The sequence below is a fragment of the Coturnix japonica genome, chromosome 4 (assembly GCF_054131305.1).
Source record: "Coturnix japonica strain WE chromosome 4, WE-NBRP24, whole genome shotgun sequence".
Lineage (NCBI taxonomy): Eukaryota > Metazoa > Chordata > Aves > Galliformes > Phasianidae > Coturnix > Coturnix japonica.
Genome location: NC_140666.1, coordinates 57175107 through 57194940, shown reverse-complemented (window position 1 = coordinate 57194940; position 19834 = coordinate 57175107). Strand labels below are relative to the sequence as shown.

The following is a 19834-nucleotide window of genomic DNA, read 5'->3' as shown; positions in this document are numbered from 1 at the left end:
AGCTGTGTTTTTCTGTGTACAGCTACAAACTGTGAACATACCACATATCTTTCCCTTACTTGCATAGTGAAATTCAAAACTATGTTGGCTTAAAAACAAACAAACACAAAAACAACAACAAAAGCCTGTTTAAAAATCTAAAGAAATAGAAATTGACAGAAAAAATTGAATGACTTGGTGCTCCATATTTATGCAATATATATTGTATAAACCTATACTATAGGTTTATGTACACTAATCCTCCTGGATGTATTTGCATAAGGAATGGGTCTCTGGTCTTCAGTTTTGAAGCAATTTACTATTTCTGCACACAAGCAATGTTTTAAATAGAAGTCATAGGTTGCATTAGCAAAATGTTTAGAAGGCTCTGATCTATTCAACTTGTGATCTTCACCTTCTGATTTTAGAAGTCCCCAAAATTTTGATTAAATCAGTGATATTTCATACATATTGTCATTATGTTTCATTTCACAGTTTACTTAAGCAGACATATTTGAAGAACAGTCGTGTGACAGTACAGGAATAAGAAATGAGAACAGCATATAAATCTGGCAACTATGCCTTGACAAATGTAGTTCAGCATCAAAATAAAAACTCCTGAAACAAAGGGTAGGCAGAACAACTCTTCAAGTCAGACAGTGCCCTAAGAAGAAATGGAGCAGAATTCTAAAGCCTACACTCCAGGTTTGTTTTTGTTTCTTTTGTTGTTTTGGTTTTTTTTTCTAGAAAATTTACAATAGTCATAAGATCTTTGCAAAGACCTATAGTCCTAAAACCTTAAAATATAGGTCAATAGTATTGTCAATAGTATTTAATACATCAGAAATCCACAAGAGGGCAGAAGTATAGGTAAACTACTGAATGTAAAAAAGACATACACATACACACCAGATAAAGAGAAGCTAGACCATACCATATCTTGCTCAAGATTTTAGTATTCTGAAATACAGCTGGGTTTTGTGTACATTCTTATTCTTGTTGCTTGGTCATGTGTTTTGTTTATCTTGGTGTGTTTGGTGTTTGTTTTTTGTGGTTTTTTTGTTGTTGTTGTTTTGTTTCTTTCTTTTTTTCTTCTTTTTTTTTTAAAGGAGAATTTGACCATTTACTAGAGGAAATCATAATTACCTTCAGATTTCTGATTGCATTTAAATACATAAACTTGCCATATGGTGAGAATATGAAACCTATTAACTAGTTTCAGACAGTTCTTCATTTGTTCTGAGACTGGCCTGCTTTGGTTTGGTTCCACATAATCAAAATTAGCACAATTCAGGCATTCATATTTGTTCACTGATTTCAGCTGGAAAACACCATTCATCGCTGCCAATGATATAATGACTTCAAAATCACATAGAGGAAGCCAGTATCCTCATCTTGGCAGTATTACGATCAGTTTGTACAGCAGCTATCTCAGCTCAAAGCTGCAACTGGAGAGATTTGATTCTCATACAGTACCTCATACTGTTCCCTGACAGGACAAAGTTGTTCTAATTAACTCGGGATCCTACAACTTCAAAAGACTTTTGAGTATTTGAGGCTACAGCTGTAAACAGATGTATTCTTAGGTATACTTTTACTCATCAGAGCTTGCAGTGCCAAATTAGATACCAAGATCCATCTTGTAAAACATATGGAAAGTATAAGATGATAAAGTACAGGAGGGAAGTTGGCTCGCGTAATCTGTATAAAGTCAGAAGAATGATGTGGTCCTTCATTTTAAAGCAGGTAACCACCTACTTGATTAGACATTGTCTACCCTAAATTCTCTCCTCCACAGTACCCAAGCAAGAATGAAATTACACATGAAACAATGTTGCCCATCACAACCTCTCTACTTATATTATCACTTCCTGAAAGATGAGCAGCCTGTTTTCAGTTCTCACTATTCTCTAGTAGCAAAGGTAGCAAAATGTAGCAACTTTGGGAATTTTTGCCATAAGGTCAATACAAATTAGATGCATAACTACTCAGGTTGTGAAAGGTTTGCAAATAAACATATGCTAAGTTGCCATCTGACTTCTTCTGCAATGCTTGCATGGGAAAGCGCATTTAAATTTCTGCCACTGAACAAGTACATGGTCTTGTACTGATACACAGGGACATGAGCAACATCTGTGCAAGCTCAGCAGAGATGTACTTTTCAGCATAAGGGATTCTCGCACCTCAGAGAGAAATCTACTCATACACAGGGACGCTTCTGCTAGTTGCTGGACATGGAAGTAATATCCTGTGGCTCATCAGAAGGTTTTTCAATGAACCTTATCAATGAAGGTTTATAAGTCTCCCTACTATAGTCAGTTTTTTTCTCACAGACACTATGTAGAGAAAGTTTTCTGCCTAAGGTGCAAGCCAGGTTTTCATCCTTTCACACATAAAAGTGGATGCAAATTGTCTTGTTTTATCATTATGTAAAACTTAAGTCATATTTATAAAATTCATTTCTTTCTGCGTGCCCATTTTGATCTATGTTCACACATGCATGCATACATATGCAAGCATTTAAACTTAAAAACTCAATACAACTTACTTGCATCTGTATTGGCTATAGCCTTTCATTTTCTTGCACCAGTATAAATCATGCTCCTAAAGTAAAATTGAGAAAGCATGAGATAAGAACAAGAAAACATATTCAGTTTTCTCAGACTCCTCTTCTCCATGCCTCTGAGATCACAGTGCCAAAATCTACAGCAGCTGTGGATTCACCTATGGTTAAGTCTGAAAAGGAATAGAGACCCATTTCATCCATTAGTTATTTTACTGACTTTCTAGAAAGTGTTTTTCTTTATGTCTGGATCTTATCAAAATATGTAATGATGACTACTCAGTGGGAAAAGAGATGGTAAAAACAGATATTATCCAGTCAGGATCTGCTTACAGAAAAAGCAAAGGCAAATGCCACAGCCATATCCAGCGCAGCTCTAAATTCTAGAGGAATTTAGAAGTCAACAACTTCAAAAGTTGTTTCTACCTTTCTGAAAATATATTTTGAAGCAGAGCATGTAAGTATTTATCCTTTAATGATGAAGAACTACTGCTAAAGTGACTCCTATCTCTCCTAGTGAGGAACTATATTTCTGCTTACTGACAACACGTTAATTTGGATTAATATGTACATATTTGAATAGGAAAATACTGACTTCTGCTGTTAGCCTTTTATAAAGAAAACAAAGCATGTGCCAGTCCTAAAGGGTGGAGTTGGTATAATGCTGAAAGAAAACAGAATGCAGTTCACAGTACCTAGCAAACAAGCACAGGCCTAGTAACTAGTAAACTGAAACCAAAGCAGGACAATTGATTGTAATTCGACAACTAACAAAAAAATACAAAAAGACAGTCTCAGCTGATAGAGCAGATTACTTACAGTCACAGAAATATACAGAAGTAAGCTGCCATTTTGGTACAAAAACAAATGTACTAGTTGACACAAGGGAAACAAACAGCATTTTTATTTCTGAAACAATGGGCTGCTAACCCTAAATTTTTAAAGAAACCATTAAACATGTAAAGCAATCACACTGATTTTTCCATCTGACTGAGAACAGCTAACTTTTAACCAACAGGCAAACCCTATGCCACCTCACTGTGGCCAGCTGAATGAAGGGGTTTTAGAGTTCTACAGCAAAATGAAAAGCCTTTCTTTGAATGACAAATTTCTAGAATCAGGAAAATAAAATAAAAAGAAAAAAGAAAAAGAAAAAAAAAAGAAATCCAAAAGATTAATTATATAATTTTATATAATATAATATATATTACATTATATTATATTATAATATATTATTATATATTATTATATATTATATTATAATATAATATATATTATATAATTATTTCCCCCCTACCCCCCCACTCATCCTCATTTCAATTCTAAGGCAATATTCAACCTAACCTATTTTGCTACAATTACTGACTTCATGAAAAATATGAAAAAAGAAAGAAGAAGGGAGTGAACAGACAGCCCAGGTTGGATGGGGTCCTGAGCAGCCCAGTCCTGTCCATGGCAGAAGGTTGAAACTAGATGACCCTTCCAACCCAAGTCATTCTATGACTCTATGATCACAAATTGACCTACTATGAAACTGAACAAATCGCATACCGATGTAGATGATGTAGAGAACAATCTTTCTGAGTTTTACCACAGCACAAATAACTTGTTAGAAAAATCGGTTTTTAAAAGACAAATGGTTTTATAAGCCTTAATGTGTCTAGAAATACTTTTGATGCAAAATGGATTTGTGACCTACCTTGAATTTAGCAGGCATAATTTGTTAAAAATTTGTTGAAGAACACTTTGAAGGGTGAGTCATGACACAGATAGAAAATAACTGCAACATTAGTACCAAAGAGTCAACATTGCAGTGAAGGTGTCTAATCCAGCAGCACCATCACCTGTTGTAGTATTTACTCCCAGTTTTGTTTGAACAGCTGTCAAATCAAAAATGAACTTGTGGATTTAAGAGCTTAGTCTTCTCATTATAGAAGGATAAAATAACAACAACAAAGCAATAAAGCACCAGATTTTGATTAATGGTGCTTTTATGAGGAATGCCCTTCTCAAAGACAAATAAAAAGTGAAAATATTCTCTGTAATGTTCAATTTTTAAAGACAAAGATTTCAGTGTGTTTCTCACTTGCACTCACATGTCTCTGTTGAATCAAAGAGCAACTGTTTTTCACTTATGCTTGCCTTTTACAGAACTGACTTCCTTACTATGGAACTCTGTTTTCTGTTAAGAAAATGATAAAGAATGTAAATTCCAAGACTTACTTAAAGTTCATTGATTTCAAGGAGCATACACAGAATCAGCCTTTAGATCACTACAACATCATGTACTCATATTTTCATACTAGACTGTCTTTTATAGACCCGACCTATATTGCAGTTTATGCATATGTATGCATAGATGTTCATGAAACGCTTGTGAGAGTGCCTTGTTTCAAAAATCTAGCTAACACCTCTTACTACTTTTCTCTTTATTAAAATTGAGAAATAATGTGAAAATCCAAGTTTTATTTCAGTTAGTTTTTGGAAAGATCACATAATCTGATGGGCTAATACCATGACACAAGATTTCTGTCCTTCAGAAATATTCCATCTGAGATTTCAGTTGCATATAACAGAGAGAGAAGTAGCAGGCATAGTAGGCATCTAAATTACTTATAAATAAATATATAAACCATCTCAATTGAACAGTCGCAGTTTATCCAATCAGCACATCTCAAATATGTTTCTTAAGTATATTGCATATGCCATTTCTCCAAGTCCAACTCCACTTAGGCTGCACAAAGACTGACAGCAATGGGAACCATCTCAGCACTCAGTTGACTGGTTACAAGAGATCATTGAGCATTCAGTGCAAAACACAAGACCCCATTAACCAAAATTCAATTCAAGTGATTGAAGTTTCACTTCAAAATGATATGTATCTCCTCATAACACACACTTCTTGCCCACTCCAGCCACAAGCTCATTTCAAATGATTTTTGTTTAACCACAAAGCAATTGCCCATCACTTTAAAGGACTGCATCAGAACATATCACGGCATACATTTCTACCAATAAGTGAAGCACTGTGTAGTTTTGTTTCTGCTGCTCCTTCTTTCTACCTACTTATTTTTTATTTCTTAATTATTCATTTTTTTTTAATGATCTGGTTGAACTTGCTAGTATAAATTAAAGGATCCATCAAATCCTTGAAAATCTTACAGAGAAAAAGAACTACAAATATCCTTTGTGTTTGCTGTTATCGTCACGTTAATCATTTGTATCAGCTTTTGGCTGTACATCTGATCAGACTGGAAAGCAAAAGGAAGGAGTTTGCTGCTTTTCCTAACATTAGAGGTGGAACTCTCTCAATGTTAACAGTAATGGAAAAATAAAGAGAACAAATTCAATGTCTGGAGAAAACCATGCAATAAAAAGAACTCACAGTCTTCTAAAATAACAGTGGCACTTGTTATTTAAGGAGAATTCTGAACTCTTCATATCAGCCTGTATTATACAACTCACCACAGAAGAATCACTATTTTAACTAATGTTTGTTTTTTTTTCCATGTTGCAATAACAGTTAACAAAGCAAAACAAACATGCAATTTCATATTAAAAAAAACTAAAATAAAATAAAAAAATCAACAATTACCTTTAAACCAATGTTTCAGTTTCTCACTTCTCAAAATCACCTAAAGGGAATGTTTGCCAATGGAATTTTTTTTTACTCAAAGGAAAAAGTTTGGGGTTTCTTATGTTTCGTTTTTCTTTGTTTTCTTAAGAAAGGTATGACCAATTAGAAATATATAAAGGTAAGTCTGCATTGTGTATAAACTCCGTTAAGCAGTTCACCACCATGAATTCACCAAGATCATCTTACCTTATGCATGAAACTCCAGCACCTCATGGAAAGAACAGGGCAGTTCCTAGATGATCCAGCTGCTGGTTCCATAGGGATTCAGACAGACCAGTAACCACTTTAGTCTGCGGGAAGATCCTGGTCTCCTTCCTTACATACCTACGTGAGGTAGAGCTGGGCTTCTGCACCTACTTGTTTTTTCAGCGAAGGTTTTTCTAGATGCTGGCTACCCATTACTCTATTGAAAGTATTAAGATCACTGTTCCAGTTAGTTAGATGCTGCTACTGAATTTACTATTAATATGTACAATATAGCTTTTCCATCAGCAAATTAAGTAATTTATCATTTTCATCCACCAACCTTCAGCAATTAGCTATGATTTTTAAATACAATTATTAATCCTAAATATTTAACACTGCAGACCTCTGGCAACAAAATACGAAGCAACACCACTTATAAAATGATCCCTCTTTTTTATTTTCTTTTTCTTTCTGCAAGGCGATTTTCTTCTTAGTGTTTCTATATTGTAGACACTCAAAAACTGTTTAGAAAAACTTTGAACTCTTCTTTTTTGTTTTCTTTTATCTTATTGCCTTCCACTATTCCCTGTGCTGTAGTTTGCATTGACTACAGAGGAAAAAATGCAGAGGAAGAAAAATATTTTTTAAAATCTATAAATTTAATTTAATGTGACTTAATGCTTGATTTTATTTTTGCCGAAAAGGCAAGAACCAAAAAAGTCACCTCTGTGATGTCTTCCGATCCCAGCCACATTAGTTATCTCTGCAGATTATTAAGAACACAGTTAAATTAATACCCCAAAAACATCACCAGACATCACAGTATTTGATATTGATTCTGCTATCTGAACAAGTTAACTACATGATTTTTTATAGTAACTGCAAGAATAAATTAAATTTCTCTGGACTTACAAGTCTGATAAAAATACCATTTCCAAATAAGTAGACAAGAATTCTTTCATCAGCCTGGTAATACCTATTTCTACTATATTCATCTTATACGTGCAAAACATATTTGATTTATATGGAAAAACTTATTTATATGGAACTATCAAAGACTCCAATTTTTATAACAACTCAAAACTACTAAAAAGAGCAGAAAAAGGACTTAGTATATTTTCACACACAGATCGGAAATGCAAAGTAGGAAATCTTTATAATCTTTATAGTCTGCAGGAATCCTAAACAATCAGAATCAATTAAGTATTTGCATTTTAAACATACAAATCAAATGGAATGAAATAGTCAAGTGTTACACTGAATAATTGTAATTTGTGAAAAATAAGCCATGCAGTTTGCCTTCAGAACTAATACTCTGAAAAACTACAAAAACACTTGAAAAAAAGGTTCCATGTTTAATTGAAATTTAAAAGAACATAGACTTTATAACTTTGCAGGGTAGAGATTATAACATAACACAAGATTACATAACACATACATGTGGTGATGCAATTTTCTTTCACACATCAGTGCGACATCTAAGTCACTTGTTCTACACTGAATTGGTATGTTAAGGAACAACACTGTATTAACTGTATTCTTCACATGCAATTCTCATTCAGAACCCCCTTCATATGGATTTATCTCTGTATGTAAATGCAATGGCTTATTTTAAACAGTTACGATATGGTCCGGCAGACTATGCCTGTTGCCTTACTATGTCTTATTCATTTTTAATATTGAACTAGGGGACACGGTTCTAATATCAAATTTGCAGATTTGGCTAAAGATCACACCTTTGCCTGCAGAAACCTTGCAGGTAACTCATTAAAGCCTAACTGATCATATGTAACTCAGGGAAGATCTATTGTTATTTCTATTGCAGTGCTGGTTGAAAAAATCTATCACGACAGATATGAGAAGAAAGTGAGATTTAAAAAAAAAAATAAAAAATCATGCTGTTCATCCAGTTGTTTCTACTGCAGTTCAGAAAAGCTGAACTCTCTTCCCATAAAAACTAGAACCGGGATGTTCCAACACTACGTCGTTTTATAAAACATTGTCTAAAATGAATACGAAAATTTGCCAGTGGCCAAGTCTTAATATTAACTGCTGATATATCACAGTATCACAGTCTCGTGCGGGTTCGAAGGGACCTTAGAGATCATCGAGTCCAACACCTGGGATTTGAGCCTCCTGTGTAGCAGAGAGGCACTTCTACCACTTGCACCACAGGGGGGGATTTGAACCCAGGCCCTCCGGTGTTGCAACGCGGCATTCCTACCACTGCGCCACCGGGGCACACAGGATTGTCACACCCATATCAGGATTTTCACACCCAATCACTCTCTGAAGTTACATTTTTTTCTATTCTAGTAAATAACAATTTCTTAGTTATGTATATGTGACACAAGGAAGTCCTATGGTAGCTCTTTTCCTGAGTTTTACTCCAGTAAACAACTCAATCTGATATTTGGGAGAATTTCATTGTTACTTAGGTGTATTTCTCCCGTGGCTCATTAACATCCTGGCATTTCAAGAACCAATAAAAGTTAATGAGTTCCATTTATTAATGAAAAAACTGTAAATAAAATGAGACAAAATCATGTCACAATAAAATGCAGCATTGTAAGAGTTGAATATAATATGTCTGGATAGAATCAGCAATCAGTCACATAGACAAATTCTTCCTGGTTTGTACTTTAAGATTTGCAATGGAATGCAAAGCTTTGATATAGAAAAAGTTGCAGACAGCCAGGGGTTCAGCTTCAGATGTCCAAGATTTCCAGTCAGTATCACTAAGATCTAGATTTTTAAGGCTGTAATTGAGAAAGTAGAATTTATTTAAAGCTGGTTGGATATTTTTGTTTGTTCATTTTAAATTACGATAAAATCTTACTAAATGGTCTCTTCGACTTTTTATTTTCAAGCTACATTTTACTTCAAGTGAATGTCTTTGTTTTTGTCCTGCTAACATATAAAAAAGGTGAGAAAAATAACATGCGAATACAGTTGTTTTCCCTGACTATGTCTACTAGTCAAGTGAGAAGTCTGGAGTATGTATACATGCAAGTGGAACACTTTGGAACATGAGATCCATTCTTCTTACACATCATAATTAGCTGTCAGTTTCACCGTGGACATTTTCCATGTGCACTTTGAGGTAGTCATTTCTTGTAAACTTCTTGTGGCAAAGCTGGCATTCTGCCATTGGGCGATTGGGGTTGTGAGTCAGCTTGTGTCGAATCAGCATTTTCTTCAGGCTGAAGGACAAATCACAAACCTAGGCCAGAGAAGACAATAACAAAGATAACACCAGAGATCTTAAAACTTCATATATGTATAATGTTCCTAATTTTACATCACTGAAGCCATAGCTATGCATAACTGCAAAACTTAATAAATGAGTTTGTCTTCAAATGAATAACTGCTTCAGAGACCACTTCTAAGATTATTACTCTGTCTTTCAATGTTGTACCTTAACAACACATAGAGGTATTCCAGTAACGTTACTTTTAGAAAACCTATTTTTCTTTCTGGACATAACAAAAATTATGACAAAAATCTTGCAAGCATCTGTCAATTTAACCCTCAAGGGAAACGCTTTCTTTCTGATCAGAAGAAAAGGATCTGTGGGATCCTAAAAATCAGTTCAAACTTCTCTGTTATTAAGAGACAGAAATGAGAAAGAAGGGGTTCTTAAGACTACAACAAAAGTTAATAACTATAATGGAGGAAGCCCAACTGCTGCAGTGTTCTTTTGCCTGGTCTTTGCTCCAGATTTGACAAATGAAACAGTCAGTTGTCATATCAGTAGATAAAAATGAACACGTACAGGCTTACAATCTTAGAATTCCAAACAAAAACAAGTCCTGTGCAGAGGAACTTCAAGAGAACCCAACAGCATATGATGGAAAACGGAATTTTAAATTCATATTGATATCAAACTGGTAACGAAAATGCTGGATGACTCTTTTTAAAAGCAATGTACACAAACAGAATTAACTATACAAACAAATAATTGTGACCTGCAGTATACATATATGTTGGTATACTGACAGACAGTCAGATGAATATGAGCCAGCAGTGTGCCCAGGTGGCCAAGAAGGCCAGTGGCATCCTGGCTTCTATCAGGAACGGTGTGGTGAGTAGGACCAGGGAAGTCATCCTGCCCCTGTACTCGGCACCGTGAGGCCTCACCTCGAGTACTGTGTTCAGTTTTAGGTACCTCAGTACAGAAAGAACATTGAGGTGATGGAGCAAAAGCCCTTCCAAAGAACAGCAACAAGGTTTGTGAAGGGCTTGGAGAATATGCTCTACAAGGAGAGATTGAAGGAACTGGGGCTGTTTAGTCTGGGGAAAAAAAGGCTGAGGGAAGACCTTATTGCTCTCTTCAAATACCTGAAAGGTGCTTACAATGAGAACAGGGCTGGTCTCTTCTCACTGGTGACAGGACGAGGGGAAATGGCCTTAAGCTGTGCCAAGTTTAGGTTGGATATCAGGAAAAATTTCTTTAGAGAAAGGATTGTTAAGCACTGGAATAGGCTCCCCAGGGAGGTGGTTTAGTCACCATCCCTCGATGTGTTTAAAAACAGTTTGGATGTGGAGCTCAGGAACATGATTTAGCAGAGGGTTATTAGAGTTAGGGTAGCACTGTTATTTGTGGTTGGACTCAATGATCTTAAAGGACTTTTCCAACCTGAACAATTCCATGATTCTAGGATTCTATGAATGCCAGCTAAGGCAAAACCATACAATGATCATAAAAAAGGCAACAGCCTGAGGCAAGTTTTGTACCCAAAATATTTTTCCCCAGACAAGAACATTGTATGTGCTATTGCAATGGAACACTTCTGAATTTATGACATGATGTAACAGAGAGAACTATTATACAGCAACTGTAACTTTCCAACTTTTTTCCCCTAAACATATAATTACCTCTTTCAGCCCCAAGCAACAGTCACCCTTTGTTAAGTGATGATGAATGTTACTTACAGCATTCACTGGCTGGGTCTTAATACTGCTTTTGTCAAGTACCATTTTCTATTTCTCCTCCACAAAGTGAACTCATGTACCTAATCACTACCATCACACTTGCTCTCATGTTTCAATGTGTTAGAAGTGTCTTGTCATTGTTAACACAGATTTCTTGAATGCTAGGAAGCCAATCATGGATATACACACATAAGTAGCATGTATTCTGTGCATCTAATAGACATCTCACAATTTAAAATAAATAAATAAAAACAATGAGAACATCGTAACAGAGTTCAAGGAGCAAATTCAGCTTCCATTGAGGTAACTTCCAAAAAGTTAAACAATGACTGCATATTATATTCACAAAAAGACAGTTTTCAGAAACATTCCAAGGTAGAAGTAGAATCTGTAGTATCCACTTTGAATGGGATGAAAATGTCAAAACATAAAACCACAGAACAAAAAGAACCAGCCTAAGAGCCATTCATACCAGTATTAACCTTCCTCCAAAAGTTTTCAATAGCAAAAAAGGCTAAGGTAACAGGGTAAAACGTAACACTCTTTGTGACTCATTAGGCCAATCAGCTTTAGAGATTTCCTCAGAAGTTACTGGTATTAAAAATATTCATATAAATATTATTAAAGAAAAATCTCTTGATTTTTAAGATTAACTGCTTATAGCACAGTCTAATGGTAATTTTTTTTTCATTTATAATGCTCACTTAACAACCGAATCTAGAATCATGTCCTGCCATTGCTCTATGATATTTTACTACCTGACTTCTTCAAAAAGAAAATAACGAATGCAGGATCATTACCTGAAGTTATGACATATCTTGTGCTGCGCCCAAACATACAAATATCTTATTTCAAGAGTTTGATTTATATTTCAATTTTACAAGCAAAGCTGACGTTTTATGGATTTACAACTGACTTGCTTACTTGCACTGGAATTCTAATCATTCTCTCCAAAATGATAAAAGTTTTGACTGACGTTTAAAACGTTAAAGTGTAGGGTCAACTAAAGGCAGAGCGGTGGGAAATACTGCACTGGAAATAAACCAGGATAAGTAGCACTTGACCTTTCAGCCCTGAAAGAATAATATCTTGTCTCTTAGAAAACTAAAGTTCAACTGTCCTTCCAGTTAAAAACAGGCAAGTCTTCAGAGAAAGATGCAGTATACTAGGATATACGTATTTTGTGTTTCTGTACTTCAGTTTTTATTTTTCCTTGTGATGTATATTAGAAGTATAAAAAGGGAATATTCAATTTCCACTATTATCAGTGGAAAGTGAAGTCTTTGCTTCATTAAAAACAAGCTCTAAAATTGCTTTCAATGACTGATAATACACAGAAATGACTATGTAAAGAAAGTGCAGCACCTTCAAATGGGCTGTATGGATTAGTTTTACATTGTATTACATGAAGCAGGAGAGCACTGTAAACAAGGGCAAGTGAGTATTGCATGAATGAGAGGTTGTGACAACAGCCATGCATGTTAAAAGCAGGAAAACTCAGCAATCTCTTTAGTATGTTGCTGGCCAAATACGAGTGCTGAAGAATGATTTGAGCGAAACATAACAGTAATCTAAAGCATTAAAAAAAACTGCAGTAAGTGAAGGTACATAATTCTTGGGAAAGAATGAGGGCTAGGTACAGATCACAGCTGTATTAAGAAATATTATGATTTCAGAAAACAAACTGCTATCTTGTTAACAGGAAGACTGAAGAATTATTTGAAGCAGGAAAGTACATTTCCATGCAGTTCCTATAACAAATTAAAGAAAAAAGATTAAAATAAAGCGACCCTCCCCATACTAGTCCCAAAAAGCATACAGTGTATCCAAGACCAGTACATCTTGGATCCAAAGTGTGGGAAACTTTGTTCTTACACTGCAAGCCAGCCAACAGTTGCTAAACTGTACAGCAATCTGAGAACTGAAAATATTACTGACAATGATCTCAAACGAGAGAAATTCTCAAGGTGCTATCTATAGCCAGGATAAGATTATCCCAAAAGAATACAGCAAATATCCTGACTTGTAGATATTAGTAAAATTGCTACTACTGAGTCTGAAATTTTTCATTCAGTGCCTTTTAGTCTGAACAAAATGTCAGACTATGCCATTAAAAGCCAGATCAATTAGTAGAGCCTTTTGACTTTCATGCAAAGTGGTTATTCTAGACTTGCATCCAATTTCAGAAATTTCTGAACAATTTTACAACTCTTCTGACTGAACCAACTAGGATATAGCTGAAAACAGGTAGTTTGCTTGAGACTAATTCAATCAGTGCTAGAAACAAAACAAAGAACATGCACTCATTTTATTCCCTGGGCTGATGGCCTCACTAAATCCTCAAACAAAGATTTTAAATCCAGTATTTGATAATTCTGAATGTCACTCGTTGCCAATTGTTTCTGCATATTCAACCTTCCCATACACCCTGGAAGAGATGAGATGCATTGTATAGAGAATGGGGTATGCTGTAATTGACAGTGATCTATGAACTTTAATACAATATTATGCATTTCAGAATTGCAAATATACACTGCAACTGTAATTTCTTCATCATTCAAAGAAAACACATAGATATTGAAAATAACGCACAAGATTTAAGTTAATAAAAATAAGACACATTCTGAATTCATACTTGTGTTATTGAACATCAGAAGCTTTCAGATTCTATGTAATGCCTTTAATAACTTTTTCTGTATAAGCTGCTCTCTCCAACTATTAACCTGTCAAACAATCAAAGGGAAATCCAACTAACATGAATTTGTAACTTGCAACACCCAAATTGCATTAAGAACAGTGAAAATAGCACTTATGGGAGTCAAAACCATTAAAAAAATTGTGTGCAGTGCTCTTGGCAACCACAAAGGATACATAAAATTCACCAGAATGGTCTTTCATGATCTAGGCAATCGAAGACCTATTAGGTGTAACTTTATGCCACAGTCAATAGATGCAAGGCTATAACCTCACTGAAGATAAGCCTTGCTCCTGCACTGAAGTCAAGAAAACAAACAGATAGATCAACTCACATCACACTGAAACGGCTTCTCTCCGGTGTGGGTTCTCATGTGCTCATCTAGGCCTCGTTTTTGACTGAAAGCCTTGTTACACTCAGAACACTGGTATGGCTTTTCCTGTATGAAATGACAACAGTGAGTGAAAGTGAGTCAACACAGAGCCCAAGTCATTAAAGGAGTGGAATTCCATGCTGGATGGTGCAAGTTTTATATTCTCTCTAAGGGATTACAGTCAGTGAAAACAACAGAAAACGACTTTCAGATGATTAAGTGAAAGCTGGGAAAGCTGTGGCCTGACAGTTTCCACTTCAACACCCACTTACGAATTAATTATCTGTTTCAGTCTTTCAAACCCAGTCATTTTGGAAGTCTGTTTTTTGTAATATGAAAGGTACGAAAACATAAAATTTCAATGTGTTTTCCTTCATCCACCACAAAAGCTTAAAGCATAAAGACTAGTAAGATGTCTATAAAACCTCACATTCTTTACCAGGTTTCCGAGGAAGGGAAGAAATGAGGGGAAGAACTGGGGGTACAAGAAAATCTTGCAGTAGAGAAAAAAAAGCTTGTTTTGAAAAAAGTGATGACAGAAGGTTAATCACAAATTCATTGCAGAATCTCAGAAGAAGTACAGATGGCAATCTAGCCATCTGTATTTTTATTAGTACTATTGGTTAGCAGCTACTGTAACACACAACATTATAAAAGTAGCAAGTTCACTAACCTCAAATGCTTGAATATTAGAGGTAAGTATGGAAAACCACTTATATAGAGATTTTCTTCTAAGTTCTTCCTTAATATATAAACCTATAGATAGGTAATTCCTCCTTTATTCCACTAAACTTATGAAAGAACTGCATGGAAAACAACATCTAAATGAAGTAATTAAATATGAATATAAGTATTCTGGCACTAAAAATTGTTCCACTGATGATTCTGAAGCTCTAGAGCCATGTTTATTTTCAGACAATCATACTTCTTTCATTCTACGTTCTTTTTCCTTTGTTCCCTAATTACATATTGCTTGAATTCAAAAGACAGATAGGTGCTCAGATTACCACTAAGGAATTTTCACTAGGTAAAACTGAAAATAAAAAGTGACAATCAATAGGCAATAAAAATGATAACTCCATGAATTAACAAATAATAGTAATTAACCATATATGGTCTTTTAGGAGGTTCTGTGAGATCCAATGCTAAGGGCAAATGAACAACTCAGGTAAGGTTTTGAAGCTAAAAGGTGTTATTGACTTCCAATTGAGTACGCAGGGGAAAACACATCTCTATGTATTGCTTAATCCTGCCAGGTGCTCAGCATAAACTGCATAAATTAAACAAACAGAATATCAGTTGGTGCTGCTCTGGGTAAATCCCAGACTCTTTCTTTAGGGCAGCTCTTTGCAGTATCTATAGACTACAGTTTTTCTGTGGTAAGCCATGACAGTGTGCTCCCATGAAGTTTCCTAGAAGAGGTTCTGTCAAAGAAACATCTCAGCTTGCAGTGACAGGAAGCACTATCAACAGGGAAAAGTAGTTCTTTAGCAATATCAATTTTACATTTGAGTGTATTATGAAATTTTAAAAATACATTATAGTTTAATGCAAGACAAAACTGTCTGCTGACACAGCCTGACTAGATGGTGTCCAGCTGCACATCATTAAGGAGGCCTAATAGAAGCCCTTAACAAAGTTTTCTTTGTAAGATTCTCCTTACACGTTTATCTTCTTTGTGTTTTTTGTTGTTTTTTTTTTTTCAACATTAACTTAATTTTGTAATTTCCACAACACTTCAGTGTAGAGTAAAACAAATTACTTTTAAAATACCTCTACTGATCTTAAATTACCATCTATACTAAAAACTTTGTAATTAAGTTTTCTGGATTGCCTGAAGACTTTATGAAGCATTATTTTTTTAAGGAAATATATGAATAAGCCATACGAAAAGCAGGTTACTGCAACACCTTTAAATTGGTTCTGCATTGTGGTTAACATAAACCACATTTTCTGTGAGATCTCAGAAAACAACCTTTCTTTGTGCAAGTTGTTCCACTGAAAGGGAAAATGTAAAGCGTATGATGTGTATATCTAAAAAACCTCAGAAAAAAAATCAATTACTGCAAGCAGTATCAGGTACACTTGCTTTCTTTTTATCATCTTGTTCTAAAGAGAACGGAAGAGTTAACTTGATTATGATTAGCTTCATCATTTCAGAGCCAAAAGGGCTTCAGAAGTGCCTAGGTTCCATTTTAGAGAGAACACCAATATGAACACCAGGAAGTTAGTCACAAGCCCGGGTAGTAATACTGCCCCCTGAGGTTACATGCATTTATTTGTATGATCTGTACAATTCCATACTGCGGGAGGGAAAAAAAAAAATAGAAAAAATAAAGAAAGGCATATCTATTGATTCTCTTGGCATTTACATTCAAATTCACATACGTAGCACATGAAACATATCCAAAACTGCCTTTGATCTTATTTTAGATCCCTTACATCTGTATATTCCATTAACTTCAGCAGACACAGTTTTGATTCACATCAGCCTGCTCTCTTCATTAAGCTGCCCTTCATTCACATTTGTGTTCATTAAAAAAACGATAAGATAAATTATAATAAAACAGCTGTGTTATACAGTTATATATACACATACACATATGTAAATATATATATATATATATATGTATTTAAAAACATTTTAAAACAGCAATAAGTCTGAACAAATTGAAATGCCACCACACAAGGACAACATGGACAATGGTACGATTTGAATAAAGTTGGAAAAAGGAATAACAAGCTAACTGTCAACAAAACAGGAAGTCAGCAAAAGGATCATATAAGTTTGACTTCAGAGGAGTTAGCAACTGCTAGTATAAATCTACCCTCAGTTCTTAAGGCATCTGCCAGCCCATGGTTATGGTGGCAGCAAAGCCAAAGGCCTACATGTGTTTCCTTTTATTGATGATGCAAGTGAGGAAGGGAGCTGAGAGACTGAGATCAGAGACAGGATTTGGCTGATACTGAAGTGATTTAATATTACTCTTTTAAGTATACCAGGCCTAAATAGAAATATATAGATGGAGATTTCTAACTTTTCTGCATCAAGTCAAGAAAGACCCAGGAGAGCCTAAATGAGACTTGCCATTCTGGAAGGGGTTTCTCTGTGAAAATGGTACACTAACGTAGAACCTCACATTTCTGGTGATTTTTAGCTTATGAAATTTCCAAAACAATAAATAAATAAATAAAGAGCAGAATTTTAACAACAACTATGATAAATAAAAACATTATTTTCTCTCCAGAGCACACTTTCTCTGCGTTTGGATAGCTGAATCATAAATATCACCATGGACTCGACACAAACTGTGCCTTGCACTGGGAAAAGAATGAGAATGTCAGGGTGAAATACACTGACCATCTTAAGTGTTACATGACAATCAATGAACTAGATGTGAATTTTCTTTGTGCTGACAACTGAACAAGCAGGAAAACCAAGAGAAACTAGGAAAAACATATTACATTTTATATTACTTAATAATAAAAGATTCCCCCCCGAAACATACAGAATTTACCTATCTATAACAGACAAGTCTAGAGGTAAACATGACATATTTAGGGAAAATGAACAATGAGGCTGCTACCCGTGGTTGCAGCACACACACAAAGTTTCTTGATAAAGACAGAATGATTTTGAAAAGATCTCAATCCAAGTTCCTTAGTAAACAGTGGAAAAGAACTCTTAGGGGTGTTATTTACTCCTACTAAAGGAAACACAAGAGATAAAAAAAAAAAATAAAGTGTTGTTGAAAAAAAATAGCAAGAATGGAAAAATGGGGACTAGGACAAACAAACACGATCACTCAGAAAACATTAAACTATGTCAACCAGGCCTGCAGTTACCAATATATGACATCTCAACTAGAACCCCTGAAAATCCAGAAGCTCAGTCACTCTGAACAACCTAGGAAAAGCAGTGGCGTAACCTGCTGCAGAATATAGGAGAGAGACAGACTCTGACTTCTGGGAGCGTTATTTAGAGGTCATCTTAAGCATTCAGGGAAGCTTAAGACATATGTTTTATACTTCACATACGCCATTTCTTTGAATGCTTTAAGTCCTTTGCTAGCACCAGTAACAGCCTTTTTATTTCATTCATTACTGATTATTACTGTTTATGTGTCCCTCAAACTACACTCAGAAGCTCTTTGGACAATTGGAGGTGATGTCTACTAAAAATGGTGACCAGAACAGGTACCATTTTGGTCAACAGACCCATCTGAAAGGGAGCTGAAGAGACAGAACTACAGGAGCCTGGAAAGAGTTCAACCTGAGGTAGCCTAAACAGGCTAAACTGCAAGGTGAGCTGTGGGTAACAGCAAATGTCTACCAAAAGCAAACAGAACAGCAATGAATAAGAAGACACAGAGAACCTGAAGGATCCTTCTGCTTGTCCTAGAAACCCCCCGGCATATACTGCCAGACTATGCTGAGGGAGCCAGGCCAAGTGGGTAGCTCTCTATAAGAAGACCTGTTAGACAGCAGCTGTGTTAACAGACTGTTAAGCCTCAGCAAATTCCAGTGTCAATATACAGTTTTTTCTATATAGAGAGTGATGGGTAGTTTCAATATCAATGAAGTGGTGACATGTAATGTAACACTCAATTCTTTTTAAAAGATCACCTTTCATTATCACTAAAGGGTAGGAAACTGAGAGATAGTGCAGTATGAAAGACAGCAAAGTGTCTACTGAAACAAGGGTGGCTTATGTAGTTACACTTCAGCCCTTAAAACAAACCATTAAGCTGATTAATGTCAGGAAAAAAACATCAGTGACACTTTCTTCTAGGTCATCACCACTAGCAACACAACCCCTGTTGAGAAGAGAGGCTAAGTCACTTCAGATCACAGATGGTGCAAGTTAATGGAGTCCAGTTTTGTATGTAAGTGTGAAAAATGTGAAAGAACTAACAAGATGCTCTCTTTGTAATTGGAGGGAGTTTGGAAGTCATAGCAAGCAGATCTCCCACAAACAAAGGTCCACTTAAACTATCAGACTTGCATTAAATTACTGGAAAAATGTTGACACAGAAAGACAAAGGCTGATGAGAATTTATAACCCTCCAGAAGTAGTAGGCCTTTGAATCTTATAATGATTAAAGCTCAATAAACAAGAGAAAGTTAGACAGTTAATAAATCACTTTAGAAATACACACTTCCTCCACTGAAAAGTAAAAACCTTCTAAAAATATTTCCAATAGCTACAGCAGGCACAGAAATCTTCCTGTTGTAACAATAGTGAAATGCTCCTGGCAAATTAAAACAAAATTTTTTGTTAGGAAAGTTCTCTATTACTTCAGTTTTTGGGTTTTTGAAAAAATTCTGCTATCTTCTAAACACAGCTGAAATAAACATAAAAGCACACAGCTACATTTAAAAGCCTGTCGGAAGTAAAAAGCTGTATTTCTCCAAAAACTGTACTATTTGCACGTAGCTGGACTTTACCATTACCATCTTTCTTTC

The 19834-nt window shown here is 35.3% G+C and overlaps 1 protein-coding gene across 9 annotated transcripts in view; it reads right to left on the bottom strand.

The window, feature by feature from the left end:
* Positions 1–7700: 7700 nt before the first annotated feature.
* Positions 7701–19834, bottom strand: part of PRDM5 (PR/SET domain 5) — an 81705-nt gene continuing 69571 nt past the window's right edge. For all 9 annotated transcript variants that reach the window (XR_014945897.1, XR_014945898.1, XM_085546925.1 and 6 more), the window contains 2 exons: positions 14330–14434; positions 7701–9588 (listed from right to left, as the gene is read on the bottom strand). Coding sequence is in view for 7 of the 9 variants with exons in the window: in XM_085546925.1 (XP_085403051.1) it covers positions 9424–9588; positions 14330–14434 (270 nt within the window). In the remaining 2 variants the exon portion in view is untranslated. The remainder of the gene's footprint in view (positions 9589–14329; positions 14435–19834) is intronic.